Below are 20,943 nucleotides of genomic sequence, written 5' to 3' on the forward strand. Positions count from 1 at the left end.
CACACCTCCAAAAAAATATTGAGTTTGGACTGGACCTTTTTTTATCTAGAAATCTCAAAAAGCTGTAGAGCATCAGCAGAACCAACCTTCTTCAAGTATCTGGGCTTTGTTTCCAATGCTGTGGCTCTGGTTTTAGCACAGTCTCGTACAGGTAGGATTTTTCTGCGCAAAAACTGACTAAGTCTCAACCTGTGTTGGGACTTAGAGCTTTCAACACTTTTCGTCAAAGTGGCTTAGGTTTTAAAAACCTTTTCTGACTTCCAGTTTTTTACCTGGAGCAATCTGCGTGGTGTATCTGACCAGGCTCCACTGTGGCCAGCCTGAAATTGCACCTTGACCATGATCTAATGCTGCTGTTGGCTCACATTGGGCACTTTATTTTCCTTGGTTCTTTTTTCGCTTAAATTCTTTATTAATTCATATCTCTAGTTCCCTTTATTGGTTTCTTGTTTTGATCTTACTTTACTCCATAACATTTCTCTACATTTAAAAATTGGCTGAGGACTTTTACTGTATTTTGTGACTTGTTCTACTGTGTATCTACTGCCTAAATATTTTATATATTGCCTTTGATTAAAGCCTGACTGCTTTGTCACATTATCAGGGATTTAGCACTGGTTTATTCAATTTAATTTGTAAGACTTCTTGCAGGTAGTGGCCTTATCCTTAGAGGTAGATATTTGTTCACCACAATTAACATTCCATGTCACTGCATACAGGATGAAATTATACTTTATTTTTGCCGCCAGGGCCATAAAAGTCTAAACAGTGTAAAGGGTATGAAATGGATAACACCTACATAAGATTTTCCATGAAGACAAGTTGAAAGTTAAAAAGCTGAACCAATGTAAAACAGGTTACATGAGAAATGCATAATCATGTTCATTAATTGTCTGAGCAATGTGGCAGTATACACCGTTACCAAAATTTTTTATTTTAGGTGATGAACATGGCCAAAATAATGAAGCCAATCAAGTGAATGGAGAAAGTGCTATGGAAACTGATCAAGAAGGTGCTAAACCAGAGAAATCAGTAGCTGCTAAACCTTCACTGAAGATGTCATTTGCAGAATATAAGCAAATCTCAAACCTCGTGGTTTTGTATATACAGAGGACTGAGGCATGTAAGTATAAAAAGATGTGTGTTTCACTTGAAATTGAATTGTACATTTTGCCTTTGTAGAATTGGTTTTGCCAGGAGCGTTACCGAAGGTCCATATTGTAGGATACAAATACATTTTCCAAGCAGAAACTAAAGGGTTTTAACCAACATCCAGACAGAAAAGACTACATTCATAATCGGACCAAAATCAGTTTTTTCATATTACAGCTAATATCTTCCTCTTCAAGTGATTGTTGTCCTTTTCCTACCAAGCTTCCTGGGCCATAGAGTGTTTACAGTCTGTTTTTCTGGAACAGTGACTTTTCAGTCATTGGCTGCTATGTTCACACCATGGATTCCAAAGTATAAACACCTCATCAATTATGATATTCTATTTGGTATGTACTGAACTGTTTTAACAATGTAAACCTATTTAAAATCCAGGTTTTGGGGGATGGGGATGACTGACAATCTGAAGTTCAAGAGCCTTAATTCTGACAACGGAAACATTTTGCTTTTGGTGTTCTGGGACCTTCATATTGTCTCCCATGTACCCCTTTTAATATTTGAATCACAATGTAGCGAAGTAGAGCATTTCAAGGCCGACTCCCGGAGGTGCCGTGGGCTGAAAATTCAGAACTCATCGATACAACAAATGTAATGAAGTAAACCCATATCCATTTTGTGTTTTTTGGATTAATAAAGAAAAATACTTAAATACATGCAAATCGAAATACTATGCAGAAAATGTATAATTTGCTTAAAATGTGAGGCAGACATTAGAAAATTTGCAGCTGGGCAATCCAAAGGTGTGCACTCTAAAACCTAAGGTGCACACTAAGGAAAGGTCAAAGTGGTCAAACCTTCTAAATGCAAACTAGATCTCATATGTTTGAGTAAGCTTTAATGATTACGCATCAAAAGACCTCAAACCCTAAAATCACAACAGAACCATAGCAGATTATGCAGTGTGCACTAAAACATTCAGGCTCACCAGGTTGGTCACAGGGTGCACACAAGTGAGGTCAACAAGAAAACAATACACCTGCCAACATGCATAAATATTCCAGGATGTCAGAAATGTGAAGATAGTTCACCTTTCACTGGTGAAGACTACGCCTATAGTTATACTTACGAGTGGACTAGTCATCTACACTGATGTGTTGCCTGCTAATCTAGGTCTACGATAACCTGCTAAAACTTCACTCCATCCTGGTGGCATAGAATGATTGGGTTTTATGACAGATTGAGCTGTTCTTATACCCATCTCCTTTGTGATGAATTACTGTAGTTATAGTTTATTTAAAATTCTGTTCTTTATGAAGACCCTTGTGGTGGCTCAGTGTAGAAGACATTTGCAGCAGACTTGCCTTTCTGCTCACATCTTTCACTGGGATCAATAATAATTTTACTAGTGCTTTGTGACAGTGCCTTGTCCACTAAGACCTCTGTACTGTTGTGTACAGTAGTGGTATGTATAAAACCTCTTTCCATGTTGATGAACTGTGTTTGTGATAGAGTAACTTTTTGCTTTGATTTGTTACTTTGGTGATTAGTTATTAGAGCAGTGAATTTCAAGAGGCAGCTCCATCTCCAAAGAAGTCTCCCCTGGGTAAGAATTGAGTGCAGTAATTCAGTTTACAGTGAGCCCTGTACTGTATGTCTGTCATCCTTCTGTCATTATTTAAAATTTGCGTTGGTGGTTGTCATGAGTGCTGTCATTTGAGATCTCATCAATAATGTCACTGACAGGTCATGAGTGATGTAACGTGAGGTTATAAGAAGTGTATTGTTGGAGCAGAAGTTATAGTTAGTCAGGTAACAGTAACTACTAAATGTCTATGCTTTAGTGCATCCAAAATCAGAATCTAACTAGAAAGTCCCTGTAACCTCTTTATTTGAGTGAATTATTAAGGTTTTTAATATTATTTCCTAACTATAATATCCCTGTACCTGTTTTTTTCCATTGACTATGATTTAAGATTACTTTTTAACTGTAATGTGAAACCTTCAGTGTTTTCAGTGAATTTCACTGGTGTTTTTTACTATAAATTGTACTACTATTGCACCTATAAGTTAAATTTAGTAATACTGTTTTTACAAACATAATACATTTTATTCTTGCTATTAATAAACATTTTACAGGTACCAAATCTTAGTTCAAGGTAATCCAACATATGTACTGTTTTCATAAATGCAATAAAAGGTATTTTAAATGATTTTATGGATCCACTGATCCGTTGCAAATTAGAGAAAAAAGGTGCCGATATCAGTACTCTATTGTTACTAGCTTCTGTGACAAAATCACATTTGAGGAACGATATTCAAAAATTGGAAGCCTATGTGTTTATTACAACATAGCTATTAATTTTATGAGTCAGGAGAATCCACTGGCTGGATTCACTGTGATGCCTGGACGCATCCAAAGCTCAACTTCTGATTGGTATCAGTAACTCCCCACCCATGCAAATGGCAAAACCACACCCCAACTTACTCATTTGGCTCTCTGATCTCTACAGATAAAACAAGATTACAGTGCTGGACTCTTATTTTGAATTCCTGCAAAAGTGATTACTTTAAGTGAAGCTATGGCTTCTTCAAAGGAATGAAGAGATCCAGAATCTGTGGAAGAAGAGAAAGAGGATGTGCCACCACCCAAAAAATGATGTGTAGACGCACTTCTAAATACCAATGGTGATAAAGTGGTGGCACAGACTGTAAAATGCAACATTTCTTCAAAGATGTTATCACATGGAACAGGAAAGAAATATTCATATGTAACTTCTAACATATGGAAGCACTTGAGAACAATCCTTGAGTACATATAAAATTGCATGGTGAGGGAGAAAGCAGCTGGTCGCCCATCATTGGCAGGAACAGTTAAAGAAGCATCAGCAGCATAACAAATGATAACCATACTGGTTATTGTGAAACATTTCCACTATGACTCCTCCCCCCCCCCGTGGCAAATGTCACATGCCTATGGTTTTAAATAGATAGGTCTTTTGTGGCTGCCTATATTGATGCAGGCGATAGCCACAGGTGTTAATTTTATTTTTGTTCTCCCTGTTGAGGTTTTATATTTTTAGGAAAGACTGAAGCCAGTTGCTTCCTCTAAGTTCCTTTCCCTTACTGGTTTTACAACCCAGGTTATTTTTGCACCACCCAACAAAAACATAATGTATGTGTATGTATGTGTATATGTTTATTCATTGCAAAAACCATAGGTTTTAGGGAAAGTTAGTTAGTTGGACATTTCACTCATACAAAACCAAGAGAAATGTCCCCATTATAGTTAGTTCAGCTAACTTTAACTCGACCCCCCCAATGCACTGCTGATGATGTCACATATTACATCACTCATGACATGGTTAGTGACATCACTGATGACATCACTCAGTGACTGTGTTTCTGTAAAGTTTAAATATGTTTAATATATATAGGGAAAGTTGTATTGAAGAATGAGTGGGTGTATAAGTGCCTGAATGGATGGTTTGCTAGGTGCGTGACTGACTCTATAAGTGATTAAAGGTATCTTAGTGAATGCATGGGTTAGTGACTAAACTGTGTGAATGTCTGTATCCGTCTGTCAATTGGTGTGTAAGTGGCTACATGGGTTTGTGAGTAGCTACATGTGTCTGTATGGGTTATTGATTGGTTGTCTGAGTATCTGTATGGGTGCCTTAGTGTTTGTGGGGGTGGGGTGTGTTACTCTGCGCATTGATGTGAGTGGGTGATTCACTGGGTGCATGGTTCAAGACTGCATCTGTGATTAGACTGTATGGGTGGGTGAGTGTGTGTATGGGTGTTAGTGAGTGACTGCATATGTCAGTGGTACATGTGTGAGTAACTACATATGTGAAAGGCAGTATATATGTGTTGGAGTATATAAATGGCTATAAGTGAGTGTGTGTGATTGTGAGTTGCTGTATGGGTGAGTGTGTGCTTGTATCAGTGATTGTGTACGAGAGTAGGAATGTGCTTGTATTTGTATGAGTAAGTGAGCTGGTGTGTGTATAGGTGAGTAAATGGCAGTGTGATTAATTATTTGCATGACTGACTAGGTGTGTAAATAACTCTATGGATGAGTGGCAGTGTGTGAGTGTCTATATAGGTTTATGAGTGCATATGATACTCCTGTACTGAGTGACCAAAGGTATGAGTGACTGTATAGATGAGTGCGGGATGTGTGTGTAAACCTAAGAATCAGTGAGTGAGTATGTAGTTAATGGTGTTGGAATGTCTATGGTTTTGAGAATGGCAGTCTGTAATTTAGAGTGGGCGTATCAAAGGCTATATTAGGGTGTGAGAAGATGCATTAAATTATCACGTTGATGATGTCATCAGTGATGTCATTTGAGATGTCATCAGGGATGTCATGAGTGATGCCACTGACCATGTCATGAGTGATGTAACATGTGATGTAATGTGACGTCATCAGCAGTGCATTGCGGGGGCCCGAGTTATAGTTAGCTGAACTATAACGGGGTAATTTCTCTGGTAGTGAAATGTCCAACTAACTATAACTTTCCCTAAAACCTATGGTTTTTTCAGTGAATTTCTGAGGTTTTTTAAAGGCTCACTTCAAACTCTAACATGCATGAAACCTATGTTTTTTTAAGTGAATTTCCAAGGTTTTTTAAATGCTAGTTTCTAACTATGCCTACAGAGGTAGGTCATGTGAAGAAACAAGAAAAAATGCACAGAACGAAGCAAAAGAAATGCAGAAAGAAGCAACAGAAGCCCACAAAGAGGCCTTTTTTCAAAATCATCCTGTCCCCACAACTTTTTCAGACGGGTACTGGTGACACTTGGAATACAGTGAAAACACTTACATACACTAGGGAACACTATGCGTTGGGGTACCCCTGTGATTAGCATGACCCCTTCTGTAATGTCCTGGTACACAATAGGGCAGGGGGATTAAAACTACCACTAAGTCAGAGTTGCAGAAATATGCTACTTTAACTATTAGTAGCGTTTGCAGCGTGGTGGAGAATTGGTGCTGGGCGTCAAACCAATGCTTAGGAATTCTGCTGCATAGGACTTACAGGAGGTACCAGGAGGGATTCTTGGCCCCAAACTCCCTCAGGACTAAATTGGACTTCATCCCCCATCTCGTAGTCTGCCACAAGGCTCGTTTGCAGAGTGGTAGAGAAAGGAGGGCCATGGCCTTCGAAGAAGTCCTAGCAATACCACTGAGTGGGACTTACTGAAGGTAACAAGAGGGGTAGTTGGCCCCCCAAGGACATCCTTGGGGGCCAACATCCCAAACTATTACCACCAGTCAGTCCCACTCAGCCGCACTAGTATGTACTCGTACCAGGCCACACCTACTTTGCCCACCACTCTACAAACGCGCTCCCTGGCACTCTCTTGGATGGCGATTGAAGTTTCCTTCACTGCTTGGGGTCAAATATTGTTATTGTTATTGTTATCTGAGGTTTGTATAGCGCCAAATCACCGTCAGGTCTCTAGGCGCTCATGACAGAACCAGTAACAACAGCTGAGGGAGTGAACAGAAAGTACAGATATAGCAACATTACTTCAAACGGAACAGAAAGCTTCCCTAAACAGCAGTGTTTAGGGAATTAGGGGGCAACTAGCCTACCTTTTACCTCCAGTAAGCCCCACGCAGTAGGATTGGTGAGAGGTAGACCAAGGCCATGCCCCCTTTCTCCACCACTGTGCAAACATGCCCCGTGGCGCGTTTTAAGTTGGGGGATTAAGTCCCCTTGAATCCGGAGGGTCCCTGGGGTCCAATTAGCCCACCAAGTACCTCCAGTATGCAGCACAGAACTGCATTGCAGAGAGGTGTAAAAAGGGGCGTGGCCTGGACCACCTCTCTGCAACGCGGCGCAGTGGCACTTACTGGAAGCACCTGGAGTGCCAGTTGGCCCTCAGGTGCCCTAAGGATTGAAAGGGAATTAATTCTCCAACTTAAAAGGTGCCACAGGGCGTGTTTGCACACGTCACCTCAGGCACCACCCCCTCCCTTCACTACTGTGCAAATGCACCCGTTGCACATTTTTAAGTTGGGGGATTAGGTCCCCTTCAATCCTGAGGGTCCTTGGGGTCCAACTAGCCCACTAGGTACCTCCAGTAAGCGCCACAGAGCAGCGTTGCAGGAAGGTGTAAAAAGGGGCGTGGCCTGGACCACCTCTCTGAAACGCAGGCCTGTGGTGCTTACTGGAGGTACCTGGTGGGCTAGATGGCCCCCAGGGGCCCTCCGGATTGAAGGGAAAATAATTCCCCAACTTAAAAAGCACCACAGGGCGTGTTTACAGAGTGTTGCTAGGAGGGGTCGATACTGGTCTTTTTTAAGAAGGGGAGCTATGTGGCCCCCCCCATTCCTTTCCTATTTTTTGGGCCCTGGGGACCCCATTCCCCCGGCCCTGACACCTTTTTTTCAAATGTTTTCAAAAATGGAAGGGTAATGTGCTGCCCGGCTCCCAAGGCCATATTCGGCCCCGGGGACCCCATCCCCTGGGGCATGGCCAGGGGTTTATTTAAAAATATATATATTTGGAGGGGGGCTGCGTGCCCACCCCTCATGCCATTTATGGCCCCAGGGACCCCATCCCCCAGGGCCGGCCTTTGCTTTAAAAAACTAAATACAATTATGGGGAGCCTCCCGGGCCACTCGTTGCCCCGGTGTCCCCATCCACCCGGGGCCTGGCCTCTTGTTGGGGACCGAGGGGGGAGCCCCAATTCCCCCACGGTCCCGGCGGCTCCCTGCCTCCTGGGGGAGCCAGCATTGCTTTTTCACACGGGGGCTGCTGACATGCAGCTCCCCGTGTGGAAAAGCAATCTGGCTTGGATGTTGGAAGAGAGCTGCTTTCCTGCTCTCTTCCAAAATCCAAACCACAGTTTACTATGGCAGGGCGGGAGCCACCAGGCTCCCTCCCTGCCATAGCAAACAGCAGTGTCCCGGGGGTGGGCACTCCGGGACACTGCAGGAGCTGGCCCTGGGGGTGGCAATTCTCAGGGCCATCACAGGCTCCAGGAGGGGGCCGCGCAGCCCCCCTCTCATCCAATGCACAGCCCCAGGGAGGTGGTGGTCCCGGTGCTCGGGGTCCATAATGTACCCCCAAATTAGCAGTTTAGGGCCCCGGGGAGGTGGCGGTCCCCAGGGCATGTGGGGGGGCTCGAGCCCCCACACAGGGTTATTTTTTTTTTTTAAATCCCCGGGGGGTTGCGGTTCCCGGGGCTGATGGGCTGCGTGCCCCCCGCAACTCTTTAATCAAGCCCTGGGGAGGTGGCGGTCACCGGGGCAGTGTGGGGGAATGGGGCCCAACCACACACTTTTTTCAGTGCCCCCGGGACCTGGCCCACCCTGGGGCTTCAATACAACGGAGTGCGGGAGCCTGCAATTTGTTTTTTTGGGGGTGGGGTTTCTCGGCCAGATTCGCGCACCCGGCGCGAATTCGGGCGATAAAAAAAATATATATATGCTTTTCTGGGCCCTGGGCCTACCTGTGGTACCCCCCGAGCAGGCCTAGGGGTTCAGGGTGTTTCTACCCTGACCCCTTTCTTGTTTTTCGTGTTTCTTTTTCTCTTTTCTTTTTCACAAGATGGCTGCCAACAATTAGAATAAAGCTCGTAGTCAGGAGGGTGCGCGGATCCACCGCGCCTCTATATATCGAAACTTTTATTTTGTGATTTTCTCAGCAACTACTGAACGGATTTACACCATTTAAAAAAAGGGTGCTTTCTCGAGCAAGCACTACCTTTTTGCCAAATTTGGTGTAATTCTGTTCAGCAGTTCGGGTTGTAGCCGTGTCTAAAGTTTCCCATGGAAATGAACATGGAGAAAACGCGTTTTGGGACCCCCCTTTTTTCTCCGCCTCCGCTTGCCTTTCAGGATAGGAGCTGACTGGAGTGGGCCACAAGTTTTGAAAATGTCGCGAAGATGAGTCATCCGGCGCCAAAGTTATTGGGAAAACAAACGCTTTTCCTATGGAAACTAGGTCCTTACTGTAACTACCTACTGGCAATCGCCAGTAGGTAATGTAAATGTATATGTGTATATATATATATGTGTGTGTGTGTGCGTGCGTGTGTGTGTGTGTGTGTGTGTGTGTTTGTGTATATATATAACACCAGAACTCCCCTCCTTTCAGAGATGAGCAGAGAACACCTGGGTTTCTATGGTTGTTTATTGGAAAACAGACGGCATGACCGTTTTTGGCTGGACGCCTTTTTCAAATGCTACGGTTCCAAACTAGAGTTCTCTGATAGGTTTTTAAAATAGGCCCCTCCTAGCCAATGATGAAGGGCTCACCTGCAACACCTTTGCCTGCAAAAGGTCACAGCAGTCCAATGTCAAAACGACTTGTACCATGATGCAGCGTGATGGTAAGTATCTTGTTGCTGCAGGTGAAACTCGAAGAAAATGCAGGACATAAACAACCTTGAGTCCCCAACCTCCAGCCAGCCTGATCCACTGAAACCAGGGCTGGAGATGTAAGGTCAGTGTCAGCGTCTCCCCAAGCAGTCTTGGGCCGCTGTACCAAGTATCTTGGTTCCCTTGAGCAGAGATGGCGGGTCTCGAACATCCGATCCCTCGGCTAAACAAACAGTTCCATTTGCTCATGTAGTCGAGAATATTATACACCCCCCACCACAAAGGAAACATGCTTGGTGTTAGAACCACCTTTTCTGGTAAAGAAAGATCTAACTACAGGTTTTATGTTTTTGTGCGATTGAGTTTTTATGTGAATTTATGTATCAAAACCTTCACAACTGAACTTAAAGTAGTACATGTGACTACTGTAATATTCTCATGGGGAATAAACTTAAAGTATTAAAAAAGACACATGCAAATGCTTTGCAATGTCACATAATACTAAAATGGAAATTAATGTGTAAGTGACTATATCGATTTACTCAGTGGGTGTATCAGTGCTTGTGTAAGCCCTTTCTGGATGTGTGAGTAGCTCTGAGTCCGAGTGAATGTGTGAATGTGTGAATGAGTGTGTGAGTGTATGACTGTGAGTCTGAGTAGGTTTGTGCATGTGTAAATGGGTGTAGGAATGACTGTGGTAGTGTAAATAGGTGTCTGGTTGTCAGTACCTGTGTGAGTGACTGTATGGGTATGTTCGTGGGGATGTAAATGTCTTTGGGTGTGTAACTGTGTGTGAATTGGTGTGTGATTGGTTGTGTAACTTGTTGTGTGGGCCTTTGAGTGGGTGTGAGTGGCTGTATTGGTAAGTGAGTGGGTGTGAGAGTGGCTGTGTTGGTGTGTTAGTTGAGATGTAAATTCCTGTGTGGGTATGTAATTGTGTGTGAGTAACAATGTGTGAATGGGTGTAGCAGTGGCAGAATACTGTGTGTGTGTGTGTCTGTGACTTTGAGTGGCTGTATGTGTAGTTTTAGGTTTGGGGGTGTGGGAGTATTTTTATCGGTGTGGAAGTGGGTACCTGAATGACTTTGAATATATGAGACGTGAGTCTGTATAGATGTGTGGGTGAGTTTGTGAGTGGCTTTTTGGGTCAATGAATGGGCGTGTGAGTGCCTGTGATTAAGCATCTCTATCTGTAAATACCTGTGACTGACTATATGGGAGTGTAATAGGGCGTTTGAGTGGGTGTGTAAATGCCTGTAACAGTAATGTATGGGTGTGTTAGAGCAAATGTACATTTCTGTGTGGGTGTGTAATTGTGTTTATGACTGTTTAACTGGGTGTTTGGGTGTCTTTGTAAGCGTGCGAGTGGCTCTATGGGAGTGTTAGTAGCTCCTTAACTCTGTCAATAGGTATCTGTTTTTTAAATTGTACTCTGGAACATCCTTACAATATAAAGTATTACAACACTGGAAGAACTAATTAGTAAACCACATGACTCCCAAAAATTAATTTGTCTAAATAAAAATATGAATTCGTATTGTGATTTACACAATTATAAACTGTTAGCAATGCCTAACTTCATAATAGCAACATGACTACACATTTCCAACGTTGTAATGGCAATGTTACAATAAGAATAAAAAGCGTTATATTCCCATGTACTGTATAAAGAATCATCCATGAACAGTGGGGAAAAAAACAAACATATAGACTGTATAAAAAAGTGTTCAGTATGTCAGTGCAAATAAGCAACATTGCACTCACTATAATGTTTTTAAACTGTCATTAATACCAATACTTGCTCTAAAATCCAAAGAAACAAATGAAGAAATTGAGAACACCATCATTAGAAATACTAGTACATAGATAAGACTCACCAGCATAGGCATATCCTTCTAAAGACATCACTCTTTATTGACTGCATGAAGTCATACATCCTGATAATGCACCCATAATAAGGGGGCTATTCCACTTATACAACTGAAATGTTCCTTAGAACTTTGGTTCCAGAAACAAGTATAGGAATTTGATAACTTCAAAGGCAATCTTTGCTTGAATTTGAGGTTCCTATAATTTCGTTCTGTCCATCCACTTCTGCTTTTTAGATAGTGTAATGACAGGATCTAATACTCCTGCATAAAAAATGATAGCAATAATACTATGTTTCACCAGAAATTGATAATCCCAGTAATCTGTTTCTAATTTTGTTCCATCTGCTCTGCTGTCTCGTAGCGTTCAACAAGATAGGTTCAACAATTTGGGCATACATTATTCTGTGTAGCTTATCTCCCCAATCTGTCAAAAGCCACACTTTTGCAGTCTGGTAATGTTCAATAAATAAAATTCAACATTACCAGACTTTGAATCTATTTCTGTAGCTGATCTGTATGAGCAATCTTCACATTGATGGTTCCATGAATAAGTAAGTCCAAATAAGTCATCAATAGGTATTTCCTTTTCCAAAACAACCAACATTACCATTGAAAACTCCTCTGCATCCTCTTTAGTGTTTGGAGTAAACTGTACAGATCCCCTACATAGATGTACAAGGTCTCTCGTGTGTGACGAGCATTTAGTTCTGTCATCAAGCAGATATTGCAAGAAAACACACAGTGCAGAATTGAATGCCTTCTATTTCTGTTCAATTTCATCTACAGTATTAGGTAATGCAAGCAGTATGTTTAGCACATTGGCATAAGTTGACACCAGAGAGGTTTGCAAGTTTAGCCAATATTTTCCTCATTTTAATTTTTTTGTTTCTTAACTGCTGCCTTCTTTCATTTCCTTCATTGCAATTGCATCACTACACTGCTTTGAAAGATTCCACTTTGGACAGATGGCGCATTTTTCGTAAACTTAATACTGTCCTAAATGAGGAGCAATAAGAATTCTTAGTCAGTTGTATTCTTTTACACAACTTGAATCTAAATTTACTTTGCTGTCATATCATCAAATACATCAAGCTACAAACCAGACAACATTCTAACTGGAGACAAGGCTACATATGACATACATTCCTAAAAACGGTACTATCAATATTAGTAAATTCTGCATCCACATTTAATCCTTGTGATTTATGATTAGTGACCGCAGATACTAGAGAAACTGTTTCCTTCGAACATATAAATCCTTCGCAAATAAAAAACATGATGTAGATTGTCAAATTTGCTTTAATTGGATCACACTTAATCACAAGTTATTCCACCTCATTCTGATAAGGAAAATTAATAAAATCAACAACTTTGCTCATAGCACCAATAACCAAACCTTCAACATTTAAATATCTGTGCAAATAACTACAGTTTTTGCTTACTTAAAAATGTCTCTAATCCTGTAGTTTGTGAAATTGATTTCTCTAATGAATTCAGTTTTCCTTGTAACTTTTCATTTAGCAGTACAGTGGCACCCTGGTGTTCCATTTTATCAATTGCCTTTAGTTGCACAATTTCTTCTTTCTCCAATTCCAGCAATTGATTGTTGAAAGATGGCCATCCTCCAGAGTGGGCATTAGACCCACAATAGGTTTACTTTCTTGTATAAAACTGACCATTTGTTCTGCTGCTGTCTTTCTAGAGCAGATGACTTTCCAGAGCAAGCCCTCCCTATTTTGAAAGAACACCTACTCTAATATCCTTCAGAATATTTCCATATTCCATATCGGATGCTTATTGCATATTCCTAATTAATCCTTTGTTTTGGAAATTTAGCCAAATATTCACATTTCTAGTGCTGCCCAAAGAATTCATAATTTTCATCTTGAAGCAGTGTTTTGAAACCAGGTTGACCCTTCACAGGTATACGTTGCAGTAGATCTCCAAAAACAATCAAACCTTTTTCTCCAAAAAGGACATCATAACCTGTTCTCAAAACTTCTTCCATTCTTTTCAAATGCACAAAGGCAATCATTAAAGGTTAGACCACACTCACCTAATTGATGATTAAAAGTTTTAACTTTAACACTCTTGATGCTTCAGGATAAGCTTTACTAGCTACATTTTGGTATTCCAGTTTGTCATGTTCCAAATATAGCATCAGAAGATGATGTAAAGCAATACCTTTGATACTGTGTGCAGCTAGTCCAGTAGGTGCTGTAAACACAAATGATAAATTACAGTTTGTATTCTTATGTAGAAAAGCAGTAAAAACTTGTATTAAGAATCTTTTACCTGTACCAGCTTGACCGCTGACATAGAGCAGTATAGGCTTAAATGTTTAACATGCACACTTTATTGTAATGAAGCAATACATGCTCAACTCTAGCTTCCATAAAAAAGTCTATTTTTTCATCATTTGGTTGTTCAACCAAATCTGCCAAATCAATTGTTTCCTTCCTTTCTTGTTTACTCCATTGCAGTCTCAATCCCCTTCATTGCAATAGCCGCATCATTTTGATTGTTTGTCCAAGTGGTTCTTGATTTTGAGGACCTGAACTTTGGCTGTTTTGTGAACTCTCCTTTGCTACCTCAGCAGCAATTGTATCTTCCTATTGAATTTCATCATTCAACATTTGTAAGTAGTTTGGAAATACTGAGCACTCAATGCTATCCTTTGCAGTCAAGCAAGTGGCGGAATAAGCAGATCCTGCTGCAGCTCCCGCTAAGAGCATAATTCTTCTGCATCCTTACACACCTAAGGTATTAGAACCCCATGAATGAGAGCACATACATCCAGTTACCCGGAATCCCTCCCTGAGTCCTGATAAACAAGCCCCGCCACTGTGCATGGTGCAGATAGGCTCCTGTAAAGGCGAGGGCGGGGAGCGGGCTTGCTCGAGGTTGTGCTCTTGGGGGACTGCCAGAAACAGGCTGTGATGGAAGGTGCTGGTGTTATCCCAGCAACACATTTCACAGACCTCGGAGGTGACAGGAGTAGGTCTTAATCTGGTGGCGGGGCCGGCCAATGGCGTTTCTCAAGATGGCAGCTCTGGGTACGGTGAGTCACTGATACAGCCTGCAATTTGCTGCACTTGAACAGGTCTGGCAGTGCCCCCTGCGCTACCTTACATTACCCCTGCAACAGAAGAAACTGGAGAGTGGTGCCCAGATCCCTGCGGACCAGGTGGGCTCCGCAGCAAGGAACTGAAGCGCTACTGGGAGGAGTGTGGCAACGGAGCAGCACTGCCAGAGGTGAACTGTGCTTGCTCATACTGCCCTAAGGCTTGGGAGGTTGCCTGCAAAAGCTGAAAGTACTGCAAAGCTCAGACACCTCACATGCTTACAGATGCAGACCACCTGGTAGTGACCGGGAGGAGGCGGCGTGTCCCATGAGGCCTGATCGCTCCACCGGTGCTTAACCTGGGGAGTGTGAATGAGAGTAGCTGTCCCAGTGGGTGATCTCTGCAGGCCAGATGTTTGGCCTATGAAACAATGTGGCTGCGCCCTGTACTCAGTGGCAGACCCTTACCTGTACATGGACCTAAATCGCCTGATATTGGATCACTGCAAGGTCGTGGAAAGAGTCACAAGCACTGAGAAGGTTGCTACCCTCTGAAAGGATGTTTAAGAACTCCAGGGATGGTGTGAGGAGTGCCCCTCCATGGAACTCTTCCTTGAAGAATGGCTTGCTCATGTGCTTAAACCCAAACATCTCTAAATTCTTTTTTTATTGAATGTACACATAGGGGCTGGTGCCCGTGCCCCTCCCTGGTGCACCACCTAGAGTGGTTATAGCTCACATGTTCACTTAAAGAGACAGAGATGCAATCCTCCAACATACCGGCATGACGGCCCCTATGCTACGTGAACAAATTCTCAAATTTTCTTCAACTACACTTGGCGAGTCCAGGATCGCTGGAAGAATTATGTCAGTCAAAAGACAGATGCGAGATCACAATATATAATCCTGTTTGGTGTTCCCTGCAAAGTTCGTTTTCAGCACGATTGGAAGATATAAGTCTACGAATCACCAGTAGAGGCAGTGCACTGGCTGGAATTCTTAGGCCTGAGACTATAAGAACAGACTTCAGAATGGCGAAAACCAAGACTCTTTGAGCTGCATCCCTCTGCCCGGAACCGACCAGCGTTGACCAAGCAACCTAGATCCCCTGCAGAGGTGAGAGGGTATTATATCCAGGAAGGTGTGGATGGCACCCTACGAGCTGAGTCTATGTCCCTAAAGACAGAACTCCTGCCTGTTCTGTGCCTCATCCAAGAGACCCTGTGTGATGGAACGGAGAAGGGGTGAGCAGAATTGGGTTGGGTAGTCCAGGAAGATTTGTGCGACAACCCAGGTAACACCTCATGGTGGCGTTGTGACGTGCCAATGGAAGAGACTATTGGGATGCCTACTTTCTTTTGGGGTTCGAAGTAGTAATGGATACAGACCTGGTTGTGTAACATAATTCTTAGTTGGATCCGTCCGTGGGGTAGGCCAATACTGATTGCTGAGCTCCATGTCGGGGCTCATGACTCGTGAGCGTCCTGTTGTCCTGGAAAGATTTTACATTGAGAGCATTTATAGAACCTTCCATGGGGTCGTGGGGGGATGATTGGGGTGTGGTTTGCTACCCTATTGACCACTAGTTGTCGGGAGGGATATTTAGATTCTTCCTGAGGGAGGAATGAGGTGTGGGGGGCGTTCTCTTTTGTTCAACCATTTTGTTAATGTTAATTTTGTTAGCTAGGGGAGCTTCCATGGATGCCTGGCACTGTGAGCTGGGTCTCGGGTCACTCTCAGACAAGGGTAATGGTCTCTACTCTTAAATATCTATGGCTGGCCTGGGGACTAAGTGTAAGGTACTGACCTGAAATGTTCGGGGTCTGAATAAGTCATGAAAAGTGAAACTGGGTTCATGCATACCTCCGGAGATATAGAATAGGTGTGGCATTACTCCAGGCCACATCGGTGTTAGGTGGGACTGCATTAAATGTTTAAAATATAGCATGGACTTGACCTCTCTACCTTTTTTTCACTCAGGCTATGCCCGGGTGTCATTGACATGGGTGGTCCTTGTAGTCCCGCTGAAACACGTGTGTGCGCATAGATGGGGGGGGTACGTTATTCTGGAGGGTACACTTGATGACCATGTGCACTCTCATTATTATCTATGCACCCAAAATTGACGATGGCACCTTTATTTGCGCTGTACTGGCCGCAGCCCAGACAGCAGAATTGTGTTCTGGATGGCCTATTAGACATATCCCCTCCCTTACAAGATACCAAGCCCTGCATGACCTCAGAGCGAGTGCAGTAGATCTTAGACCTTATTGACATCTGGTTAATACCCTACCCCCTGGCGAATTCTTGCTACACCCGGGCAGCAGGTACGTACAGCTGCCTGTACTACATTTTCATACATGCAACTGCTGCACACTGAATAGTGGATGCACACTATTTGGCCAGGTACATATCAGACCACTCACCATTGCTAATCACATATTTTGAACAGCTGCTGAAGTTACCATTATGGAATCTTAACTCTGATGCGCTGACAGTTCTGGCCTTTAGGGGAATCCTGTCAGAGGCCCGAACACAATTATTTCAACATAACTGGGATAGTGTAGGCAGCAGTGTGACAGAGTGGAACGCCAAGGTGGTGCTCCACGGGTATGTATGGTCAGTTTGAAGGGGGTCTCACACGGCAGGAAGCAGTCCTTGAGGCAATGGAGAGAGCCCTGTCCACCAACCCAGAGGTCCTGAGTGATTTGATAGGCAGTGACCATGTGTGCAAACTATGGAACCAACTGGGAAAGCTTATTCGACATACTGGGCTGAGGCATTGGTACATAGTGATAAGGCTAGATACTTATGGTTGAGACTGATTAGATCCCAGACCACAGTGTAGCCTCTTTTGTTTATTAGAGAGCGACAGGGAGGCATTGTGTGTAATCCGCAGGTGATCAATGATGTTTTGCGGATCATCTGAGGCAGGTCTATGCAGTGCTGCCATGTGCCGCGGAGGGCCATTTACTACCTGCAGATCTAGCAGGCCTGCCGGTATCGCTGCTCTTCTTGGAGGACTGTGAGCTACTAGATTCCTCCAGACAGGAATTATTTGGAGTGGTGGCTGCATTGAAAACTGCTAAGCAGCCGAGAGGTGATGGACTTCCTGCAGAATTTTATAAACCCTTTCCCAAGACATTGGTTAGCAGACTGTTGCCGGTATATGCTGAGGCACTGGAGAGAGGGTTGCTCCTAGACTCCATGAGAGAGGCCCTAATAGTAGTAATACTGAAGCTGTGCAAAGACTCCTTGGAGGCAGGCTCCTACCTACTGCTCTTCGTGTTAAATATGGATCAGATATTCCTCAGTAATGTATTAGCGATGAGACTGTTCCTCTTTCTTCCACATCTAATCCACACAGATCAGTCTGGATTCACACCACAGAGGTATATGCTGCATAACAGGTGTCAGTTGACACATGTTCTTCATGCGTCAGTGCTAGATAACACTCAGTATGCATTTGCCTTTAACTTATGAGCAATCCTTCGACTCTGTGTGCTGGGACTGTCTGAGAGGTTTTAAACAGGATGTGACTGGGGCACAGCTATTTCAACTGGGTTAAATTGCTCTGTGAGCCTGAAAACTGAGGGTGAGAACCAAGCAGCATGTCTATGCCAAGAGTGTATTGCAGAGGGGCTCACATCAGGGGTACCCACAGTCCCCATTGATTTTTCGCTATTATGATGGGGTCTCTAGCGTGTTGGCTCAGGCTGATCCTCCCTAGGTGGGGCTGTTGGACCTGTCAGCCTTAGGGTGGTCTCCCCCTACATTTTTTCCCTTTCTGCCTCCTGTATATTTTTGTTGGACTTAGGACTCTGGGCACCTTACCACTGCTAAACAATACTAAGGTGCAGGTGCTCTCCCCAAAAAACATGGTGACACTGGCATACCTGCCCCAGGCCCCTGCTACTGCAGTGAGTCCTACCCCCCATAAACTAACATTGGGAGCCCCCCCTATGGGATAACTTTTAACTGGGACCTAATAGGTATATCATGTTTGGTATAGTTGGAATAGTGGAGGGGAACCCTTTCTAGTGATATTTGGGGTTTGGTCACTACTAGTTTAGAAATCCCACTTTTAGGAAATGGACATTTACCTGCTTGCACTTAGTTTGTGCACTGCCGACTCTCCCTTCCCATCGGCATGCTGATAACCTTCCTGGGCTGTGAGGAGGGAGTGGTGATTCACACCTTTACACATGAATAAGCTAGGCCCGACTTCCCCACAATAGGCTTAACGAACCTGCCTTAGTCACTGTAGACCGCCAGGAGCCAGGTCAGGGAAGACCAGGAACACCCCAGAAACCCCTAGACTCTTCCAGAAGCTTCTACCCTCTTCTAGTGACTGGGAGCCAGGGTATAAAAGGGAGGGCTCAGGCCACACATTTTTGTTACACTACTGGACCAGAAAGAATCTCTGCCGGAGTGAAGACTACTGCGCTAGGAGGATTGCTACACTGTTGAGGCTGACTGCTCCCAGGAATTGCTGCTCCAATCCTGCTAAGCTTCCCTGCTGATCTTGCCCTGACAAGAGACTGAAGCAACATCCCCTGAGTGTCTCCAGAATCTGCTGCTGACTGATCCCCTGCCTAGTGGGGGATTCCTAAAGGCAACAACGTGTTATTCCCCTCCTTAACTGCCTCTACAGCGCTGGGTGTGTGAAGCTATTTTTAACACCCCTGAAATCACGGACTACACCCGGGGCCCTTAATGCACTGAAAAGCGCTCAGGAAGAGAAGCGCTATGACCCGGAAATCACCGCTGCCACCCAGACCCCTGAACGAGCTCCACAGCCCTGTGGAAGAAGCGATGTGGCCTGAAATCACCACCGCCAGCCCGGGCATCTGACCACATTGTAATCCGAAGCGCTGGGAGCCAGGAATCACCGCTGCTGGCCCTGGAGTCTCATGAGCACCGCGCAGGTTTACCCATCAGAGGGGAGCTGCGCTAGGATTGGTGCCGCACTGAGGCCGGAGTAACACGAGGCGCCCGGCCCGTCTACTTGACCAGCTGCTTCCGGTGTCAAGAAGAGGAGTTGCTCCAAGCTCAAGATGAGCCTTTCTGTCCCCCGTGCAACGCCCTCAGAGAAGTAGTCAAGGGATCCAGAGACTGGAGGAGCCTCGCACCGGCACCCACACAGATCCCCCAGGTAATACACAGCGTGGTGCGCTGAGCTGGCTGCTGGCGGGGGTGCGGGACTGAGGGAGCCTTTGCGGAGCCCCTTTTGAGGAATACAGACAAGGGCTGGAACTCCCTGCAGTCGGGCACACATTGAGAGAACCTGGAGCGTATTTTATAGCAAACTCCGATCACTAAGGCAGCGCTTCCGCTGACAGCGCTTTCGAAAGGGGGAGGGAGCCCAGGAATCTCATCACGGTCTACCACGAAATAGTCTTGCACTCTAGACACCGGCACCACTATTAAAGGGACCGCCTTATTCTGAACCGGCCACTTGTTTTTCACGGGACTCTCCCCACACCAGAGACAGGCGGCATTTCCCCCATACTTGGGACTGAACTGTTGATGAAAATTGTTCCAAGAGACTTCCAGAAACCTGCAAGTTTATTCTTTATTCCCCTTTCTCTTTTATAAAGGACACTTGGAAAGTAGTACACAGGAAAGCTCTTAGTATATATGAACCTCCCATGTGTCTTGCCTGAAATTTAGATAAAGATGCCTTTATTTTTTATAAAAACAGCTGTGGTGTCATTTTTGGGTGCAATTTCACTGTGTTGGTGCGAGTGCGTGTTACACACATTTTTTACGCATTGCCTCCTGAGTTTAGCCAGCCTGCTCTGCGCCAAGTACCAGAGGGTGGGCCTGGGTGCTTTTGGACCAACCCTGCAGGAACTGGTGGTCCCTACTTTGACTAGGGTAACCTACCCCTACCAACTAGAGACCCAGTTTATAACAGGGGCATAAAGGGTGGCAGTACGGTGCATGTAATATCACTGTGTAGGCAATGCCCTGATCTATCTGCACCAGCCGTATGTATCTGACCCCATGCTGCCTACTGTTAGATGAGAATTTTGGGAATTCCCAGGTGTCGGGGTTAACCGTGCCAAGTCGGTCCTATTCCCGCTGGGTCAGTTAATGGGCCTGCCCATAGATCAACTCACAGAATCGTGATTGCACTGAAAGGTGGACATTGTGAAATACCTGGACATTCATATTACACAGGGAGAGCAACTGACTTATGAATTAAATCTGTTTCGAGTGATCTGTAATTTGCGCCCCTCAATCTCTTTCTGGAGCAAATTAAATTTAAGTCCGATGGGAATGACGGTGCTAAGCAAAATGGTTGTACTACCTAGGTGTCTGTACCTTCTACAAGGCGCTATGTATGAGAATTCTCAGAGGGTGTTTAAGGAACTAGACTTGCTATTGACTTGCTATTGAGGTAAGTCCTCTGGGCCGGCAAGAGATGTAGAATTGGTCTCAATACCCTTAAGTGAGAATCGTATAGAGGAGGGATGAAGGTTCTACATTTGGAAATATACTACTTGGCGGTGCACCTGCAGCACTCTCCATTGGATGGATGTGTATCCCAATTG

The 20,943-nt window shown here is 44.2% G+C and overlaps 1 protein-coding gene across 1 annotated transcript in view; it reads left to right on the forward strand.

Moving 5' to 3' along the window:
- The window catches only part of LOC144827590 (maternal DNA replication licensing factor mcm6-like), a 520,545-nt gene that overhangs the window by 466,119 nt on the left and 33,483 nt on the right, over positions 1–20,943 (forward strand). The window contains exon 15 of the mRNA XM_078685842.1: positions 941–1,123. Within this exon, the coding sequence (XP_078541968.1) occupies positions 941–1,123 (183 nt within the window). The remainder of the gene's footprint in view (positions 1–940; positions 1,124–20,943) is intronic.

This window comes from Lissotriton helveticus, chromosome 4_1, assembly GCF_964261635.1.
Source record: "Lissotriton helveticus chromosome 4_1, aLisHel1.1, whole genome shotgun sequence".
Lineage (NCBI taxonomy): Eukaryota > Metazoa > Chordata > Amphibia > Caudata > Salamandridae > Lissotriton > Lissotriton helveticus.